This window comes from Dendrobates tinctorius, unplaced genomic scaffold, assembly GCF_039654945.1.
Source record: "Dendrobates tinctorius isolate UK_male_01 unplaced genomic scaffold, ASM3965494v1 ptg000134l, whole genome shotgun sequence".
Classification (NCBI taxonomy): Eukaryota; Metazoa; Chordata; class Amphibia; order Anura; family Dendrobatidae; genus Dendrobates; species Dendrobates tinctorius.
The window spans coordinates 11,648,846-11,671,394 of record NW_027361802.1 but is presented as its reverse complement, the minus strand read 5'-3'; the positions used below and the strand labels follow the sequence as shown (position 1 = coordinate 11,671,394).

General features: G+C 41.9%; 1 protein-coding gene across 1 annotated transcript in view; it reads left to right on the top strand.

The window, feature by feature from the left end:
* The window catches only part of TRPM3 (transient receptor potential cation channel subfamily M member 3), a 710,253-nt gene that overhangs the window by 426,944 nt on the left and 260,760 nt on the right, over nucleotides 1-22,549 (top strand). Inside the window, exons 11-12 of the mRNA XM_073543729.1 lie at nucleotides 1,598-1,732; nucleotides 4,336-4,386. Of these exons, the coding sequence (XP_073399830.1) occupies nucleotides 1,598-1,732; nucleotides 4,336-4,386 (186 nt within the window). The remainder of the gene's footprint in view (nucleotides 1-1,597; nucleotides 1,733-4,335; nucleotides 4,387-22,549) is intronic.

Below are 22,549 nucleotides of genomic sequence, written 5' to 3'. Positions count from 1 at the left end.
GATGGATGAGGTCAGAGGCTGATTATAAATGCAGGCACTCTTTCAATTTACTGCTTGTTAAAATTTGCAGCCGTTCTTAAGATATTAACATTATTGTTTTCCTTTGTTTTCAGCTTGTTGCCTAAGAGACCAACAACTTTGTAAGCACCGTGCTAAATCTGGCCAAGATTAGGAATTTATAGGGTGCTCCAGTGATTCTGGATGGCTTCAAAACAGTACTTACAAGCTCAGCAGGAAAGAGCTTGTAAGCACTGCACATGTTCAGCTGTCTAGCAGCAGTGGTCGGTCTCCAAAGCAATGAGCTGTAAATAAAAGAAAAGTGCTAGAGGGGTTTTCCACTACTCAGACACCCCCTTTTCAATTCCTATGTTTCCCCCCAGAAAAATAATAACATCAATGCTCACCACAGGTGCCAGCGCCATTCCAGCCGTGTCGAACCTGACTCTCCCAGGGATCACGCCATATTGTTATGTCACGCGATCCCTGTGACCAATCAGTGATGGCTTTACTTTCCCCTCCTTTGGACAAACCAAAACACCTGGAAGAAGTGATAGCTGCTTCTGCCATCTCACTTCCTCCAGATGTCAAATACATTGTTATGTCACGGGATCCCGGGAGAACCACTGTCGACCCCGCTGGAACAGCGCCATCATCGGAGGTGAGTATAAGTGTTATTATTTTAATAGGGGGAAACATAGTGATTGAGAAGGGGTTGTCATAGTAGTGGAAAGTTCCTTTAATATCTCAAGATTGGTGTAGCAGCAGTAAATTTAAAAATTGCTTATTTTTTTCCATTTATGACAATGGGAATAACTCTTAGGTCGGAATCACACATGTGAGAAAAACACGGACGAGTCTCGCATGTTAATACCCAGCACTCGGGAGCGGAGCGTATGGCTGCATGTAATGCTATGCGGCCGCATGCTCCGATCCGAGTGCCGGTGGCAGTGCCAGGGATTAACATGCGAGACTCGTCCGTATTCCTCGCATGTGTGATCCCGGCCTTAAATTGACAATCCATCAGGCAGATTTTTTTCTGACAGAGACTTTATAGCTTTTCTATTGGTATTTTTTTGAGTTCCTCTGTGCTGATTTATGACCAGCTCAACTTTTGCGCTCATAAATCAGCTGAGATGAGCTTTGAAAAACACAGATAAAAGAGTTACCATCTCTCTGCCAGAAAGGGTTGACTGATAGGTTCTCAGTTAACTCATTCTGTATACAGAAGCTATAGCAGGCAAGAAGTATAAAAGTTTTAATGATTTCCAACTGTTTATTTAAGCTCAACATACATGCATTTAATTAAAATAATACCCTTGAAAGCATATGTATAGTTTAACATCATTACTGATTCTATCTCCAAATTTCAACAATTTTACAACTATAGATCAAAAATTTCTCCAACGTTGAGGGCAATGCAAAAATTCATCCCTCGTACAGTATAAATACGTATATAAAATGTTTTCACACACAATTTTCCATGAAGGACAGAAATTGAAACATTCTATTAACCGAGTGAAATCATTATATTATGTTATTCTAAAATATTGTAAATTCAATCTTTTTTTTTTCCTATTGCTGATTATTTTTCCATCAGGTTGGATCTCTGGAACAAGCAATGCTTGATGCCTTGGTGCTGGACAGAGTAGACTTTGTGAAACTGCTTATAGAAAATGGAGTCAGCATGCACCGTTTTCTCACACTTTCCAGACTGGAGGAACTATACAACACGGTAAGGAGAACAGACTCCATCTTTGGCCTTCTGCTGTCCGGATGTGGCAAGCACCTGTGTAAGGCTGGTTTCACATTTGCGTCTGTGCGCGCAGCGTTTGATCCGCATAGATCCGCATGCGTCATGCTTACATATCTTTAACATGGTGTACACATGGACATGCGTTTGCATGCGTTCGCCTGCTTTTGCGTACGCATGCGTCGTTTTGCAATGTGCGGGAGTCTCTGGCAAATGCAACATGTTGCATTTTTTAAGGCGTCAAAAATCTGTCAAATATGCGCAGGGATGCGCATGCGGATGAGTGCATCAAAAAAACGCAGCGCAAAGTCCTGCAGTGCGCAGGTGCTGGGCCTCTCTGACCTTTCCTGCCACCTGCGCACTGCAGTACTTTGCTCTGCCCTCAACAGGGCAAATAAGTACATCTGTGCAGGAGCGCGATGCTGAGCAGACAGTGTGGATTATGCAGGGATGCGTCATCCACACAAACCTAGAAGGAGGGCGGCGATTGTAGGAAGATGGGAGGTGCCGGACCAAGAAGAGCGACACCCCTGGGACTGGACCGCCCCACAGGTGCTGGGCCTCTCTGACCTTTCCTGCCACCTGTGCACTGCAGTACTTTGCTCTGCCCTCAACAGGGCAAATAAGTACATCTGTGCAGGAGCGCGATGCTGAGCAGACTGTGTGGATTATGCAGGGGTGCGTCATCCACACAAACCAAGAAGGAGGGCGTCGATTGTAAGAAGATGAGAGGTGCCGGACCAAGAAGAGAGACACCCCTTGGACTGGACCGCCCCGCAGGTGAGTATAATAAAAGTTATTTTTCAGTTCTTCCAGGTCGGGTTTGTGGCCGATATACAGCATTATAGAATGCTGTATATCAGCCCTGAAAGGCGGTGGCCTCATCTCATATCGGCCAAATCTGGTGACAGGTTCCCTTTAACAATAAGACTATGTTCATATCTTACGTATTTGCTGTGGGTTTTTTTTGCAAATTAGACGCTGCGCTTTACAGTATCAGCAAAAGCTATGAGATTGTAGCAATCTTTTTCCAGACTGAATTGGAAAACTGTAGTGTTTTTAAAATCTGCAGCATGTCAATTTTGTCAGCGTTTTTACAGTGTTTCTTCACCCATAAAAAATAATGAGGAAATGTAACTCAGCGTTTTTGCATCATTTTTGGTAAATCAAACTAACGTTATTCAAGATGTACTGTAGACAAATTACACCAGCAATCCACACCAAAAAGGCAGCAAACAAAAAACCTGAAAACCTTAAAAACAGGTGTTTTGAACGCAACATTTTACTGCAAAGAGAGTAGATTTTGGTTGCTGAAAAAGTGCTGCAAAAACGCAACGTGTGAACAATGCCCAAGTCAGTACAAGTACGACATGATAAATACCAGTCAATACAAGTTAGACACGAGAATGGCAGATAATTTTTGTTATAAAATCATAAGAACTTTCCAGGCTCCAGAAAGCCCTACATTCCATCCATAATTATCAGTATTTGCCCTGAAGTGCATAGAAATACCTTTGTGCGAAACAGGACAATAAAAAAAATAATAATCGCTTGTTATCCTCTGAATTTCACTCCTTATAAATTATTCATTTTTATTCTGGATATTGAATTCCTATGAAATGTGACAAATGCAAGTGATTGCCTCCGTTTCCTATTCAGATGCATGTATCTGTGCGACCTTACTTCTCTTGTAGATCACAATGCCTGAGAACCCTAACACAAGCCTTCTGAGCAGCTTGGTTATAAATAATCTGTTGCTTTGCCAGATACGTGTCCCCAGGTGTAGTGCATTACAATGTCAGTGATATATACAAGCCTAGCAAATGTGAAATATAGAAGCAGGGTACAGGAAGGTAAATCCATAATTCAAAAATTAAACACATTTATAAAATTAGATTGTAAGACCTCTTTTTCCATATTATAAACCAAGGTGCAATATTTTCTAATATTTGATAGTAACATATTGCATTTCGGTAGCAAGTTAAAAATGTGACCTATCAATCGACTGGAGCAGTGCTGGGAGTAGACAGCTAAAGGTGGCACCGGACTCGTTTCATTTTATGTTGCCGAATTATTGAACTCTGTTTTCTCTGAAACGCTAAAACATTTCACAGAACTACAGACCGGGCATTAATTGTGCAGCTAGGCTCTTGTGCTGCCCTTGGTTTGGCCAGTATGAATTGACTAATAGGGTCCCTTTAAGACGGCAATTACTTTTTCATAAGGACATCCCAGGTTTTGACACATTTTAATTTTCAGTAAATGGAATTATATAACAGCTGCATTTTGTGTTTCCTCCTGTTTTCTTGATTTTAAATTATAATTAGATATGTAAATGGAAACACCTAACTGTGACACATTGGATAAAAAGAGAAAATGGGTAAAGGGGCAAAACTTGACTTCTCTTCTGTAAATTAACGTTCCATGTGACCAGCTATACAGGATTTCCTGTTCAGTACCTTGCCTTGTTAACTTTGTTTGATTTGAGAGCAGCTATGTATTATAAGGTGATTCTAATGTTCACAAATGCTAATGATACTAAACTAATTTCAATACTTTCTTTTTTACTTTTTTCAATTTTTCAGAGACATGGGCCATCAAATACCTTATACCATCTGGTCAGGGATGTTAAAAAGGTAAGAATAGATTCCACAAAAAGAAGAGGTAACTTCTATTCTCCATTCATCCTTAGATCTTAGTAACGCCCTTATTTTGCATGAGCTTTTCTTCCAAGTGTTAGTACTAGTTATCATATTTTTCGCCTCACTTTACTACCACCACTGCTCAAATACATCTTGTTGTTATTACTGTATGTATCAAGATGTTTATTAAAAAGTTCCAAAGTTCCATTAAAAAAATAATTAAATAATAGGGTCATCTCCAAGTGCATTTAGCCAGGTTATGAACCTTCAAAGTGATTCAGATGATTATTATTATTATTATTATTATTATTCATAATAACATTATTATTGATAGTAGGGAGTACGCTACTATTTTTCATGCACACTTCATGTGCCACAGGACAGCATTTTACAGAAAAAGTGGCGTTTCCGGTTCACTATGTATCCATTTATTGATATAGCACATGCATATCCTTTCAATGGAAGAGTTCAGCTGTAGAAAAGTAGAAATCGAATGTATTGAAATTTGAAGTTGCCAAGTTTGACAAACTTTTTCCAAAAAATTGATTTGCAGAAAATCAATTTAACACAAATTGCAATGCTACAAAGACTAAAAAGGCACATGTAACACTCTGAGGTCTCCTAGGATTTTATCCAGTCAATATGGAAATGAAGGAAAAACAGTGATGAAAATGAGGTATGTAGCTCATCACTTGTCTTGGTCACAGCAGGATAATGATACCTCTGGCAGTGACACCATCAGTTTGAGTCAATATTCTGCACAGAATGATCTGACTGATCACTAATGACTAAAAGGGATAATTATTGCACCTTTTTTATGAAAAGTCTGCCAGTGGGCTGTATTTTTTAATGCAAGAAAAACAAGATTCTCAAGCAATGAAAATAAGCTACATATAAAATGTCACATTTATTTACAAACTTTAAAATCTGGTATTTTCATCAAACCACAGATAATCCAGTGCACCAATGTGTAGGTTTACTGAATTAACTGTGGTTTGCCGGAAAAAAAAAACAGATTTCAAAGTTTGTAAGTAAATGTAAAGTTTTATACCTATCTCATTTTCATCATTTGAGAATCTTGTTTTTCCTGCATTAAAAGACACAGCCCACTGGCTGAAACTGATAGTGTCGCTGTCAGAGGTATCATCATTCTGCATCATCATTCTGCTGTGTCCAAGACAAGTAATGAGCTACATATTTCTTAGCACCCTCTGCTCCCTTCTCACTTATATACTTGCCTGAGCAAATTACTGTCTGGAGTATTTATCCAATGTTTTAGGGCTTTCTCTTCCTATAGGTTCAGTTGAGCTTTGAGTTTTTAAAATCCTTTCACTATTTCAAATCGCACCAAAATGGTTGCTGCATTCTATGCCTAGGATTTTATGAAAGTTATGATAGTCCCTTCTGATTGGCTGCGCTTTATTATTAGGTTATTATAAAATAATAAAAGTAGCAATCATGAACTTTCTGTAGAATAAAATAACATAGGAGGAAATTGCTACTGGATTGCCCAGGACTGGATCATGCTCCACAATGAATGAATGAATATGTGCAAAATAAAATCTTGATACATACTTTTCATATGTTGGACACATTCGCCATCAAATTATACTGTAGATTTTTTGTTCAGCAGAGATAGATGCTTATTACAAAGTCGTTACTTGCATCAGCAAACACGATTTGTGAAGAAATCCTCAGTTCTTCCAGTGTAAGAAAAGACAAGTGTGCAAATAAAATGATAGCGAGATCCAGGATCTACAAATCCGATGCTGTCATTCTATATTTACTTCCAATTGTCAGAAATTCATATGGTCTGTCAAAGAACTGTGATATTCACAAATCTCAGATGTAAATATAGATTCATAATTACTGTGTGTGGTATGTAGATATGGATAGTGTCAATGAGGATTTCTTTTTTGACATGTGAAAAAAATACATACATATATATAATGTATACATACATACATATACAATAATATATATGTATATTAAGCCAAATATCAACATTGACACTACAGTGTATATATATATATATATATATATACATATACATGTATATATATATCTTAGATTTACACATATATGCCTATGTAAATTGTCATATCAGACAGTTGACAAGAACATTTGTTAAAAATCACTTTCTTATCTAATGGATTTATATTCAAATAACTACAGTGTGGGACCACCTCCAGTCCTTATCACTTATCCTGTTGATAGGTGAAACCCTGCTATGTTAGGAAAATCCCTTTAAGTAAGGCTACTTGCACATTGACAATAGTCATCATCACTGCCTTTGCACAATTACATTTTGGGAGATCTAAGCAGGACAACCTGAGTCGGCCACTTGGATCCACAATAAGTCACAGAGCTTAATAGATGCATGTGTCTCACATGGGGGACAACCCCATAGAAGACCTACAAACCTGTTCTTTCGGGCACTTGATTTTCAAAAATGGCTTTGACCTTGTGAACAGCTGTTTATAGGAAAAGCATTGCTCCAGCGCACTCCACGGTCCCTTCATTGTTAGCTAGGCAAAGTTATGTATCTTTGGTAGCTTTTTTCTCACATAATTTGTCCTTTATATTTTTAAACCCCTAATACAATGGAGTATATTCCCTGAAAATCACAAAAAATGAGCTCCTATAAAATAGGCAACACTCAAGGGATACTTATAGAAGAGTATTTTTTTTGAAAAAAAATTTAAAAACAAGTAAAAAAGAAATGGTGCTGAATATACAAAAATCAGTGACATAATACCATGGAGTACCAACAGTGCAAAAAAAGCCTGTACTAAACAGCACGCTCATAAGCAAAAAAATTGATGATTAAATCCGCTACAATAATAGCACAATGCATATGTGGTACACAAAGAACAAAATAAAGCCAACACTGCAGATGTAGGGTTATACAAACAAATACCCATATCCTTAAATAAAGTGCTTAAGTGCTCATAGTGTAAACTTTGAGATGAAAATAGCTATTAAGCTTATCATACTAATGTGCTTATAGAAGGGATGAAGTAGTCCCTATATAGAGTGCATGGCGGTATAAACATTCTTATAACATATTAGAAAGGCAAAAAAGCCATTACCGGTATAGTGCACTTGGAAGTCCTGGCATCCCTGCTGCCCCGACGCGCGTTTCGCTATCCTTCTTCTCCAAGGATAGCAAAACGCGCGTCGGGGCAGCAGGGCCGCCAGGACTTCCATGTGCACTATAATGGTAATGACTTTTTGCCTTTCTAATCTTCTAATATATAAAGCTCAATGTGGGTGTGTATGTATGCATGTCCGGGATTGGCATCCGCACCGTCGTAGCTACAGCCACAAAATTTGGCACCGTCACACGTCTGGACCCCGAGCGCATCATAGGCTATGTTGTGAGGTGCAGTTTTAACCCCGTGCATTCCAATTCACCAAACAATTTTACCCATATCTACATAATGGGGAAAAAGTGTATGTATGTAATGGCATCTGCACCGTCGTAGCTACAGCCACAAAATTTGGCACAGTCACACGTCTGGACCCCGAGAGCATCATAGGCTTTGTTGTGAGGCAAAATTTTAACCCTGTGCATTCCAATTCACCAAACAATTTTGCCCCTATCTACATAATGGGGGAAAAAGTGAAAGGAAAAGTGTTGGAGGCAAATTGACAGCTGCCAGATGTGAACAAGGGGGACTTAAAGAATGAGAGCGATGGTGCCAAAGAGTATATACCGTACAGTTGCTAAGGTGGGGCCCTGTCATGGGATACTCACCACACACAGGGATATGAACACACACACACAAAATGAGCCACACACTGCCATGTGCTTCAACACATATACCACTCTCAGCACACATTTCACCACACATACACCAATCTCGCCACATAAAAGTCGAAACACAAAAGTCGCCACTCAAAACTCGCCACACTGTCCCAGAGCTGTTTAAAAGATGAAAAATGAGCTGTGATTGGTTGCTATCAGCAACAGTTTTCTTTGTAGACAGTTGTGGTAACTGAGGCATATTATTCTTATCATTTCTATGGTGTTATCGTCCTTCTGTAAAGCTGGAAATAACACAATTTATTACCATGCTGACACAGACCACCCTCTGACACAGACTGCAGGGGGAGCCCAGTATCACAAAGGATAGGATTAGATACACGGCTCAGCAGACAGTATCACACAGGATAGGATTAGATACACAGCTCAGCAGTCAGTATCACACAGGACAGGATTAGACACATGGCTCAGCAGGCAGTATCACACAGGATAGGATTAGATACACAGCTCAGCAGTCAGTATCACACAGGAGAGGATTAGATACACAGCTCAGCAGTCAGTATCACACAGGATAGGATTAGATATGCAGCTCAGCACACAGTATCACACAGAATAGTATTAGATACACAGCTCAGCTGACAGTATCACACAGGATAGGATTAGATACACAGCTCAGCAGTCAGTATCACACAGGAGAGGATTAGACACACGGCTCAGCAGGCAGTATCACACAGGATAGGATTAGATACACAGCTCAGCAGTCAGTATCACACAGGATAGGAATAGATACACGGCTCAGCAGACAGTATCACACAGGATAGGATTAGATACACAGCTCAGCAGTCAGTATCACACAGAATAGGATTAGACACACGGCTCAGCAGGCAGTATCACACAGGATAGGATTAGATACACAGCTCAGCAGTCAGTATCACACAGAATAGTATTAGATACACAGCTCATCAGTCAGTATCACACAGGATAGGAATAGATACACGGCTCAGCAGTCAGTATCACACAGGATAGGATTAGATACGCAGCTCAGCACAAAGTATCACACAGAATAGTATTAGATACACGGCTCAGCAGACAGTATCACACAGGATAGGATTAGATGCACGGCTCAGCAGACAGTATCACACAGGATAGGAATAGATACACGGCTCAGCAGTCAGTATCACACAGGACAGGATTAGATACACAGCTCAGCAGTCAGTATCACACAGGATAGGATTAGATACACAGCTCAGCAGACAGTATCACACAGGATAGGAATAGATACACGGCTCAGCAGTCAGTATCACACAGGATAGGATTAGATATGCAGTTCAGCACACAGTATCACACAGGATAGGATTAGATACACGGCTCAGCAGACAGTATCACACAGGATAGGATTAGATGCACAGCTCAGCAGACAGTATCACACAGGATAGGAATAGATACACGGCTCAGCAGTCAGTATCACACATGATAGGATTAGATACGCAGCTCAGCACACAGTATCACACAGGAGAGGATTAGATACATGGCTCAGCAGACAGTATCACACAGGATAGGAATAGATACACGGCTCAGCACACAGTATCACACAGAATAGGATTAGATACACGGCTCAGCAGTCAGTATCACACAGGATAGGATTAGATACACAGCTCAGCAGTCAGTATCACACAGGATAGGATTAGATACACAGCTCAGCAGTCAGTATCACACAGGATAGGATTAGATACACAGCTCAGCAGTCAGTATCACAAAGGGGAGGATTAGATACACGGATCAGCAGTCAGTATCAGACAGGAGAGGATTAGATACACAGCTCAGCAGTCAGTATCACACAGGATAGGAATAGATACACGGCCCAGCAGACAGTATCACACAGGATAGGATTAGATACACGGCTCAGCACACAGTATCACACAGAATATTAGATACACAGCTCAGCAGTGAGTATCACACAGAATAGGATTAGATACACGGCTCAGCAGTCAGTATCACATAGGATTAGATGCATGGTTTTATGTGCAATATAATCATTATAATTTGTTATAACTAACCACAGTTGGTTACTATGCCCAGGCAACGCCGGGCTCTTCAGCTAGTATGTTATAAGAATTTTTATACAAGCCATGCACTCTATATAGAGACTACTTCATCCCTTCTATAAGCACATTATTATGATAAGCTTAATAGCTATTTTCATCTCAAAGTTTACATTATGAGCACTTAAGCACTTTATTTAAGGATATGGGTATTTGTTTATATAACCCTACATCTTCAGTGTTGGCTTTATTTTGTTCTTTGTGTACCACATATGCATTGTGCTATTATTGTAGCGGATTTAATCATCAAGTTTTTTGCTTATGAGCTTGCTGTTTAGTACAGGCTTTTTTTGCACTGTTGGTACTCCATGGTATTATGTCCCTGATTTTTGTATTTTCGGTACCATTTCTTTTCTACTTGTTTTTAAATATTTTTTTTCAATAAAAATACTCTTTTATAAGTATCCCTTGAGTGTTGCCTATTTTATAGGAGCTCATTTTTTGTGATTATCCTTGGTAGCATGTATGCCAGGTATTACGGCTCATGACAGCTTTGTACCATTCAGGTGGATGGGACCGAGCTCTAATATCGGACACAACCAGTAAAAGTCCGGAGCGCTGCCTGGTAAACTATGAAGTGGGGGCTGCGCTTACCGGTGATCCCAACTCCTGGAAACATTTGGGAGTGAGCCCCCACTGCTTGTAAATCTTTAAAAAATGGATAAACTAGCACAGGTCTTAGAAACCTAGTCTTTGCATATAAATATTTCACTCAAGAGGCACATAGGATTTGGGCAGCTGACGTTTGGAATCACCTATTAATTAATATATTCACATGATCAGACAAGCCACAGCCATGAGTTCAGCTGTCAGGCTTAGCTTAGTTCACATCTCGGTTTTGTCTCTGCACCTGTGTGTATATGTATATATTCTTCTTCCTCCAAACATTATCAAATATTTGTTTCATTGTGCACTTCATTGAATAGATGGAATTAAGCATCTATGCGTATTGTTAGCTTGCATATTGCAGGCTGCTGCCATATTGAAACAGAATATATTTGAACCTGGATATGAAGAAATCTTTCAGATGTCCCTTCTATTGCATACTTGTGACACAAAATGGTTTCTGAACTTTAAGCAAATGTAGTATTAAACTAGTAATAATAAACTTCTCATAAACCCCACTTCAAGCATATAGACATATCCTATACATTAGCACAATATGATTGGTGAATACATGAATTTCACTATTGCTATACAGGAAAAACTGTCAGGTACTTAGTTAACCTTCTTTATCAAAAAGCAATCATCTACGACAAGGTGTAGCTAAACAGTATACCTGCCAGTACTTCTGTTGCAAGAAGGCGGTTACAAGGCCGTATGTATGTTTCATACTTGTGGTCATGTGGCTGCCTGCTGGTACCAAGAATACTAGGGAATAGTGACAGTGCGTGCACCACACACTATCATGATTCGGCAGTATGCAATCACATAGAGTGATTGTAGACTTTTCTTCTGAGCCCAGACAACCCCTTTAACAGGCAAGAATTACTGTCCTTTGCAACTTCAGTTATGTCTTAGTAGATGGAATCTTTTTCCAAGGTAATTTTCCTACCTCTCCTCCCTGCAACAGGGAACAAACTCTGTGCATGTATGTTCGACCCAAATGAACTTGACCAAGGCTTAAATAATGCTGGCAGCCACAGAGTACATATAAGAGTAACCAATGCCCACATAAGTAGGCCAGCCTCATTGCCACCATAACAGAGAGGGCTGCAATGCCACAGACAAGACAACCACAATTCAGTTTTACAGGCTTATACACAGTGTTGCTACAACACTGACAATCACTGCTTTAACAACACTGACAGCCATAGAGTTTCCCCAACACTGACAGCCACTGTGTTTCCACAACACTGAAAGCCACTGTGTTTCCACAATACTGATAGGCATTGAGTTTCCCCAACACTAACAGACTCTGTGTTTCCACAACACTGACAGCCATTGAGTTTCCACAACACTGACAGCCATTGTCTTTCCACAACACTGAGAGCCACTGTGTTTCCACAATACTGATAGGCATTGAGTTTCCCCAACACAAACAGACTCTGTGTTTCCACAACACTGAGAGCCACTGTGTTTCCACAATACTGATAGGCATTGAGTTTCCCCAACACTGACAGCCACTGTGTTTCCACAACACTGAGAGCCACTGTGTTTCCACAATACTGATAGGCATTGAGTTTCCCCAACACTGACAGCCACTGTGTTTCCACAACACTGAGAGCCACTGTGTTTCCACAATACTGATAGGCATTGAGTTTCCCCAACACTGACAGCCACTGTGTTTCCACAACACTGAGAGCCACTGTGTTTCCACAATACTGATAGGCATTGAGTTTCCCCAACACAAACAGACTCTGTGTTTCCACAACACTGAGAGCCACTGTGTTTCCACAATACTGATAGGCATTGAGTTTCCCCAACACTGACAGCCACTGTGTTTCCACAACACTGAAAGCCACTGTGTTTCCACAATACTGATAGGCATTGAGTTTCCCCAACACTAACAGACTCTGTGTTTCCACAACACTGACAGCCATTGAGTTTCCACAACACTGACAGCCATTGTGTTTCCACAACACTGAGAGCCACTGTGTTTCCACAATACTGATAGGCATTGAGTTTCCCCAACACTGACAGCCACTGTGTTTCCACAACACTGAGAGCCACTGTGTTTCCACAATACTGATAGGCATTGAGTTTCCACAACACTGACAGCCACTGTGTTTCCACAACACTGAGAGCCACTGTGTTTCCACAATACTGATAGGCATTGAGTTTCCCCAACACAAACAGACTCTGTGTTTCCACAACACTGACAGCCACTGTGTTTCCACAGCACTCACAGCCATTGAGTTTCCACAACACTGACAGCCACTGTGTTTCCACAGCACTGACAGCCATTGTGTTTCCACAACATTAACAACCACTGTGTTTCCATATTACTGAGAGCCATTTAGTTTCCACAACACTGACAACCACTGGGTTTCCACAACACTGACAGCCACGGTGGATCCACAGCACTGATAGCCATTGAGTTTCCCCAACACGGACAGCCACTTTGTTTCCACAACACTGACAGCCACTGTGTTTCCACAACACTGACAGCCACTGTGTTTCCACAACACTGACAGGCACTGTGTTTCCACAACACTGACAGAAATTGAGTTTCCACAACACTGACAGGCACTGTGTTTGCACAACACTGACAGCCACTGTTTTCACAACACTGACAGCCACTGTGTTTTCACAACACTGACAATTACTGTGTTTCCACAACACTGACAGCCATTGAATTTCCACAACATTAAGAACAACTGTGTTTCCATGTTTCCACAGCACTGGCAGCCATTTAGTTTCCACAACACTGACAGCCACTGTGGTTCCACAACACTGACAGTCACTGTGTTTCTGTAAGAAGAGGGACCAGGCTGGGAGTACCTGTCTTGCGCAGGGTCTGGAGCTGTCGGGGCCATCTCCTCTGTTGTCCGGAGGGAAAGCTTAGAGACCCAGACCAACCTTTGCACTGTTCAGCAAGGGGCATGACTAAGCGAGGGGAGCCACAGCAGCAAGCGTGAAAACAGTCAGACTTGGTGGGAACAAGCAGCGTGCGTCAGGGAAAGGTTACTGCTCCGTCTCTTGCACACTGGAATAGCGCAGGCCCGCAGTCGTGCTTCCCTGTGACAACTCACAGAGACAATGACCAGTATTGTGCCGTTTGCCCGCTGGCTCCTGCAACGCAAGATGCCAGATGCTCTGGGCCCGTGAGTAACGTGCACACACCGCCTAAGAAGGATCGGGTGACTCACGTGAACTGTGCTCTTCTTCTCCAATGTATATCTGTCAGGCCACATTAGGCTCCAAAAGTGTTGTGGACTGCACTGCACCCCACACAGTAGACCCTGGACCAAGAAACCTGTTACAGACGTCCAGGATAAATCTCTGCCATCGGTATTTGTCTAAACAATGCCAACAGGATGACACCGGATCTACCACGCGCTGACCATGTTTAACGCTGTGGTATGTGGCACCCCTGAGGGCCAGTCACCACAGAGGTACTGCACTTCAGCCAGAGGTGTGGTACCCCACTCTCGGGTAAGGAAGGGGCACTACCGAGGACCCACACACTAGCATCCAACACTAGACCTCTTTAGGCCAGGGAGGAACTAAGTAGAGGGCGTGGGTGGAGGAAATAGATAAGGGTAGGACAGCTGGAGAGAGAGATGACAGTAGGGAATGGAGAGTTGTCATGGTAACAGGAGTGAGTTGTAGAAGGAGTCAGAAGGAGTCAGGAGGAGAAGTGAGTTGGTGCTGGGGACTCAAGGAGAGAGGAGCACATCCCTAGACTAGCGCAGTGTGAGAGAAAAGAGGAGAGTAAGAAAGGGTCCTAGGGGCATGGGAAGTGAGGAATCCACCCGTGGCACCCGAATCCACGCCGACCGTAATCGGGTGGAGGGACCCGGTCACAGTAGGGGATCGGTCCCAGACTAGTGGAGAAACTAAGGACTCAGCTAGCAAACTGGAGACTGTAGTGAATGCTACAGCCAACTCCATACACATTCGCTGAAAAGGCAGCTAGATAGGATCAAGGGGACTAAGAGAACGTTGCCCGACAGGATCCGAGGCTGCTGGCTTGGGACACTGTGTGTGAAGGCGCAGGGCAGAAGAGGTGGGAGCCAGCACAGAGAGACAGCCAGGAAAGGAACATAAGGAGGGGGTTCTGGGACAGCGTACCCCAAATGACCTGAGAGCTGGCTGGACCACCAATCTGGAGGACATAGCACCCCGGCTGGGGATTGTAACTGGAAGAACTGTGAGTAAAAGTGTAAAGACTGCACTCCGCTGTGTCCTCAGATTATTTACTGCGTCATCTGCCCTGCACTACAACCATTACCAAATCTTTAACACTATAATTGCCCTGAGGCATAGCTCTTCCCGTGGAGAGCTATATCAACTCTGCTGTATCACTAACAGCCCCAGCGGCTTCCTTAAACAGTGTCAGTTATCTCCTTATTGCCGAATACCATGGGTGGCGTCACAATTTTATTTCAACTAACTTCCCCATCTTTATTTGATTGGACGCCCAGAGCCACGGACCAGGTCACCGCTGCCATGACAAAACCCCTGAAGAACTGACTAAGGCCAGGCCCTAGAGGGCGCTCCACTAACACTAAATATGTTAAATTGTAGTCAGTTGTCCCTAGCCAGTGCTATACTGGCTAGGGACAACTGACTACAATTTGTTAACTTATTTCACACATTTCTAGGAAGAATAACTCATGAATGGCACTAAGTAAAATTCTACAAGGAATTATTTAAAAAGCATAAAATTTCTTATAAAAAAGCAGTTAAAAAATTAATAAAGGGAATGGGGGAACTACAATACCCAGAGAGATTAACAAAATTAGTATTATTTAGTCTAGAAAAAAGACGACTGAGGGGTGACCTAAAAACCATGTATAAATATATAAGAGGACAATACAAAGATCTCTCCGAGGATCTGTTTATACCAAGGAATGTGTCGGTCACAAGGGGGCATTCTCTGCATCTGGTGGAGAGAAGGATTTTTCCACCAACATAGAAGAGGATTCTTTACTGTTAGGGCAGTGAGAATCTGGAATTCCTTGCCTGAGGAGATGGTGATGGTGAACTTAGTCGAGGGGTTCAAGAGAGGCCTGGATGTCTTGCTGGATCGTAACAATATTGTATCTTACAGTTATTAGGTTCTTTAGAACGTTGGAGATCAGGGGATTTATTCTGACGAAATATAGGCTGAACTGGATGTACTATTGTCTTTTTCGGCTTTGCTATGTTACTATGTACAATTGTGGCTGTTCCATTTTTCATTTGGCTAAAGATCAGAAGCCAGTTAGCATGATGAATATGTGTTAATAATGGCGTCTGTAAGATTGGGTTCCCATACGTCAGTTACGCCCAGCCAGTGAACAAGTTGTGCACTTTGTGCGACACTCTCATACCCATAGCCGGATCACAAAATGTAGCATACACAGTTTTCGATCTGACTCTAAGATGAATCCAGCGTGATAGATGATGCCTAGAAAAAGTTTCAAACAGTTCATGTACCAGCTTCCCTATAGTATTTCACTGCCATGCTGGAAGGAAAAGGAATGGATGGATAAATATGGCTTTGCTGATTAAAGGGGTTGGTTACTTTATCTTAAGTTTACCAGATGTACTGGAGACAACATTTTGTGGCATATATATATAACAGTTTCTCCTCCTGCACTTGTTAGTACAGTCTTCCTCACAGACTGACCAGCACTCCCCTGTCCTCTACTGATGGAGGAGCATACAACCAATCCTGTCCATCATGCTACTCCAATTGAAAAAACAGCTTTTCCTTCTACAGGGTTTTTCAGTTGGAAGAGCCTGATAATCAGAATTGGTCTCATGCTCCTCTACTAAGCAGCCATTTTGATAGAAGAAGAGAGGAATGCTATATAAAATGACTGCTGATAGATTAACATGTGACCAGAGCTGGTCATCAGCCTCTTCCAGCTAAAAACACTGCTGGTTTCAATGAGAGGAGGTTGATGGACTGATCTGGTCACCAGTAGCCATTTTGTAAACAAGAGCAGTCTATGAGGAAGAAGGAGAACTTGTAATTCTTATACAGTACTACAACATCATGTTCCCATCATTATTGTTAAAATAGAGACAGTTACCAACCTCTATAACTATTATAAAATTATTATTTTCATCTGACTTGCCATCATAATACACTATAATTATGCACAACTTCTGCTATTCAGAAGATGTCCTTCATGATGTGCCTGGATGCCTTGTAGACACATTTGCAATTGCGGGTATATCAATTGATATTCCTATTGCAGTAATGTGCATTTATAAAAGTGAGGCCTGTCATATAGAAAAGTTCAATGAGGGGAGAGTCTAAGGCTAAAGTTGAATGGTTTTGTTATTTTTGGTGTGTTACCCTGAAGAAGAGCATGCTGAAGAAGCACTGCGGCTTTGCACTCTTCCATCCTCTGTGCCCTATCATTATTAGGGAGCTCACAATTATTACTCTTCTATGACTACGTATTGGGCCGTAGTTCTAATGTTAAAGTGTGAAATGAGATACATAATGTAATAATGGTCTATTATTATTGTTACGGTTACTTTTATAGGTTATTACTGATGGGAACACAATCAAATTTTATTCTCCTATGCCCATGCATTCTTTCATTTTTATAAACTACTTGTATCGCAAAGAAAAAGCTAAGAGGTCAAACGGCTGCTGAAGATGTATTGGTACTTAGCATGCATGCGCTGTTCTTGCTAGACAAGCATTAAAATGTATAGAATTCTTGGGTTATTCTTCTAGCATACTATAATGAAGTAGGATCAAACCTTCTATTCTATAGAAAGAGCAGTTACTCTCAGAAATCAGTTTAGTCCTAATTTTTACAAGGAGGAACATTTGTCCTTCGCCTCCAACAGCGTGTGTCGTAGATGCCATTAAGCTCCTCAAATCCACCCTTATAATTTCCCTCAGCAGTAGTTAATCTTATGACAACTGGTCTGTGTGAATATCTGTTAGTAATAAGAATATTCTTTATATATGATCACAAGACCACCTCCAGAGATTTCCCATCTAGTGATGACACTATTAAAAGGCTTTGGTACAGACAGAAAACATTATGGTCATCCCAGTGGTGCCATCATGTTCTTTCTAGTGGCAACTGAAACATTTTACATTTTTGTAAACCCATTTTGCTCTTTATAAGCAAGAATAGTAATACCGGGTGAGTCATAAAGGACGGACGTTTTTAAACTAATCATAAAATCGTTAAATATTTATTAAATATAAATGTATTCACAGATTTGGTTACGTATACTAATAGCATTTGACAAATTCAAGTGTGGAAAACAACATCTGCCATGTGGTGGCCATTATCAGTGATGCATTTCCAAAGGCGTTCTTGGAAGTTGGCATCAACACGTTCCAACACAACTCTGTCGATTTGGGCAACTTCCACTCGAATAGCTTCCTTCAGTTCTTGTAATGATCGAGGCTTAAGCTTGTATACACGTGATTTGAGGTGACCCCATAAGTAATAATCGCACATGGACAGGTCTGGGGACCTAGGAGGCCAATTAATATCGCCAAACCTGGAAATGATGCGACCAGGGAAGAGAGGGCGAAGAACGTTCATTGTTGCTCCGGCTGTGTGGGCCGTTGCCCCATCTTGTTGAAACCACACACTAGAGATGGGGATATGTTGCCGTCGTAACTCAGGAACAAAGAAGTTATTTATCATGGCGATATAACGTTGTGAGTTCACGGTAACAGTATTGCCATTATCGCCTTCGAAAAAGTACGGACCGATCACGCCATATTTGCCCATAGCGCACCACACCGTTACCTTAGGGCTGTGCAGTGGTCGTTCATGTAATTCTTTCGGATTTTCATAGGCCCAATAACGGCAGTTCTGCTGATTAACCATGCCATTGACATGGAAATGAGCTTCATCACTCATGAATAAAATAAGGTTGTCGTTTTGCTCAATAATTGCTTCCATCTCATGTGCGAACTTCAGTCGCGCTGCGTAATCCCCGCGCTCCAACTGTTGCACAATGGCCAATTTATAGGGGTGGAAATGCAGGTCTAAATGCAAAATACGCCTTACTGTACGATTACTGAGGGCAAGTTCTAAAGAATGTTTCCGAGCAGATCGACTCGGACTACGCAGCATGGCTTGCCTGACGCGTTCCACATTTTCAGGGGTACGTGCCGTTCATGGAGCCCCCGGTGGTCGTTTGTTCATTAGTGTACCTCGTGTACGGAGTGCTTCAACCCAACGTAGGATAGTGTTACGAGCGGGAACAGCTTGATTTCTGTGAATATTGAAATGACGCCGAAACTCACGCTGAACGGCTGTGATACACTCATTATTCTTGACAAAACTGTCGTACGCAAAAACGCGATGTTCTATCGTCCACGGCACCATAGCTTAAACTGAAACTAAAATAAAAACAATGCTTTCACCTCACAAACATAACCCCGCCTCCCGCACATCTCTACCTCCACCTGGTGGTGAGTTATAGCCACTTCAAATACATCCGTAATTTATATTTAACGATTTTATTATTAGTTTAAAAACGTCCGTCCTTTATGACTCACCCGGTATATGTATGAGCATTGTATATTCACATGTTCCATAATTTTTGGAGTTGTTTGGTCAGCAGTTAAGAATTGTTGGAGCATGGGCTCCAGAGGTGTTGTCTATGTTGTGTAGTGACTAGAGTTGAGCGATACCGTCCGATACTTCAAAGTATCGGATCGGAATGGATCGGCCGATCTTAAAAAAAAGTATCGGTATCGCCGATTCCGATACCGGAAGTCCCATTCAAGTCTATGGGACTTCCGGTATCGGAATAAGAAAAATCCTGTTTTTCCCTTGTACAGCCTCTCGGGGGGCTGTGCCGGCCTGCCAGGGGGTCTGTGCAGGCTCCGGTGGTCTGTGCCGGCCTGCCGGGGGGCTGTGCAGGCTCCGGTGGTCTGTGCCGGCCTGCCGGGGGGCTGTGCCGGCCTGCCGGGGGGCTGTGCCGGCCTGCCGGGGGGCTGTGCAGGCTCCGGGGGGCTGTGCCGGCCTGCCGGGGGGCTGTGCCGGCCTGCCGGGGGGCTGTGCAGGCTCCGGGGGGCTGTGCCGGCCTGCCGGGGGGCTGTGCAGGCTTCGGGGGTCTGTGCAGGCATCGTCCGATGGGACTACAAGTCCCATCGGGCGATGCCTGCTACCATGACAGTGATTGACACATTAGCCAATGATGGGACAGTAGTAGTCCCATCATCCGGCTAATGTGTTGAATGTAAAAAAAAAAAATAAATAAATTACATACTACATACATGCTACATACATACAACATGCATACTACATACTACATACATGCTACATTCATACTACATACTACATACATGCTACATTCATACTACATATATACTACATGCAACATACATACTACATATATACTACATGCATGCAACATGCATACTACATATATACTACATGCATGCAACATACATACTACATGCTACATATATACTACATGCAACATACATACTACATACAGTGCCTACAAGTAGTATTCAACCCCCTGCAGATTTAGCAGGTTTGATAAGATGCAAATAAGTTAGAGCCTTCAAACTTCACACAAGAGCAGGATTTATTAACAGATGCATAAATCTTACAAACCAAAAAGTTATGTTGCTCAGTTAAATTTTAATAAATTTTAAACATACAAGTGTGGGTCAATTATTATTCAACCCCTAGGTTTAATATTTTGTGGAATAACCCTTGTTTGCAATTACAGCTAATAATCGTCTTTTATAAGACCTGATCAGGCCGGCACAGGTCTCTGGAGTTATCTTGGCCCACTCCTCCATGCAGATCTTCTCCAAGTTATCTAGGTTCTTTGGGTGTCTCATGTGGACTTTAATCTTGAGCTCCTTCCACAAGTTTTCAATTGGGTTAAGGTCAGGAGACTGACTAGGCCACTCCAACACCTTGATTTTTTGCCTCTTGAACCAGGCCTTGGTTTTCTTGGCTGTGTGCTTTGGGTCGTTGTCTTGTTGGAAGATGAAATGACGACCCATCTTAAGATCCTTGATGGAGGAGCGGAGGTTCTTGGCCAAAGTCTCCAGGTAGGCCGTGCTATCCATCTTCCCATGGATGCGGACCAGATGGCCAGGCCCCTTGGCTGAGAAACAGCCCCACAGCATGATGCTGCCACCACCATGCTTGACTGTAGGGATGGTATTCTTGGGGTTGTATGCAGTGCCATCCAGTCTCCAAACGTCATGTGTGTAGTTGGCACCAAAGATCTCGATCTTGGTCTCATCAGACCAGAGAACCTTGAACCAGTCTGTCTCAGAGTCCTCCAAGTGATCATGAGCAAACTGTAGACGAGCCTTGACATGACGCTTTGAAAGTAAAGGTACCTTACGGGCTCGTCTGGAACGGAGACCATTGCGGTGGAGTACGTTACTTATGGTATTGACTGAAACCAATGTCCCCACTGCCATGAGATCTTCCCGGAGCTCCTTCCTTGTTGTCCTTGGGTTAGCCTTGACTCTTCGGACAAGCCTGGCCTCGGCACGGGAGGAAACTTTCAAAGGCTGTCCAGGCCGTGGAAGGCTAACAGTAGTTCCATAAGCCTTCCACTTCCGGATGATGCTCCCAACAGTGGAGATAGGTAGGCCCAACTCCTTGGAAAGGGTTCTGTACCCCTTGCCAGCCTTGTGACCCTCCACGATCTTGTCTCTGATGGCCTTGGAATGCTCCTTTGTCTTTCCCATGTTGACCATGTATGAGTGCTGTTCACAAGTTTGGGGAGGGTCTTAAATAGTCAGAAAAGGCTGGAAAAAGAGATAATTAATCCAAACATGTGAAGCTCATTGTTCTTTGTGCCTGAAATACTTCTTAATACTTTAGGGGAACCAAACAGAATTCTGGTGGTTTGAAGGGTTGAATAATAAATGACCCTCTGAATAAACTTTTCACAATTTAAAAAAAAATTAAACAAAGAAATAACATTCTTTTTTGCTGCAGTGCATTTCACACTTCCAGGCTGATCTACAGTCCAAATGTCACAATGCCAAGTTAATTCCGAATGTGTAAACCTGCTAAATCTGCAGGGGGTTGAATACTACTTGTAGGCACTGTATATACTACATACATACTGCATGCTACATATATACTACATGCATGCAACATGCATACTACATATATACTACATGCAACATACATACTACATATATACTACATACATACTGCATGCTACATATATACTACATGCATGCAACATGCATACTACATATATACTACATGCAACATGCATACTACATATATACTACATGCAACATACATACTACATATATACTACATGCAACATACATACTACATATATACTACATGCATGCAACATGCATACTACATATATACTACATGCTACATACATACTACATACATACTGCATGCTACATACATACTACATGCTACATACATACCACATACATACTACATACATACTACATGATACATATATACTACATATATACTACATGCTACATACATACATATATGCTACATACATACTACATACATACTACATGCTACATACATACTACATATATACTACATACATACTACATACATACTACATGCATGCTACATACATACTACATGCTACATACATACCACATACATACTACATACATACTACATGCTACATACATACTACATATATACTACATGCATGCTAC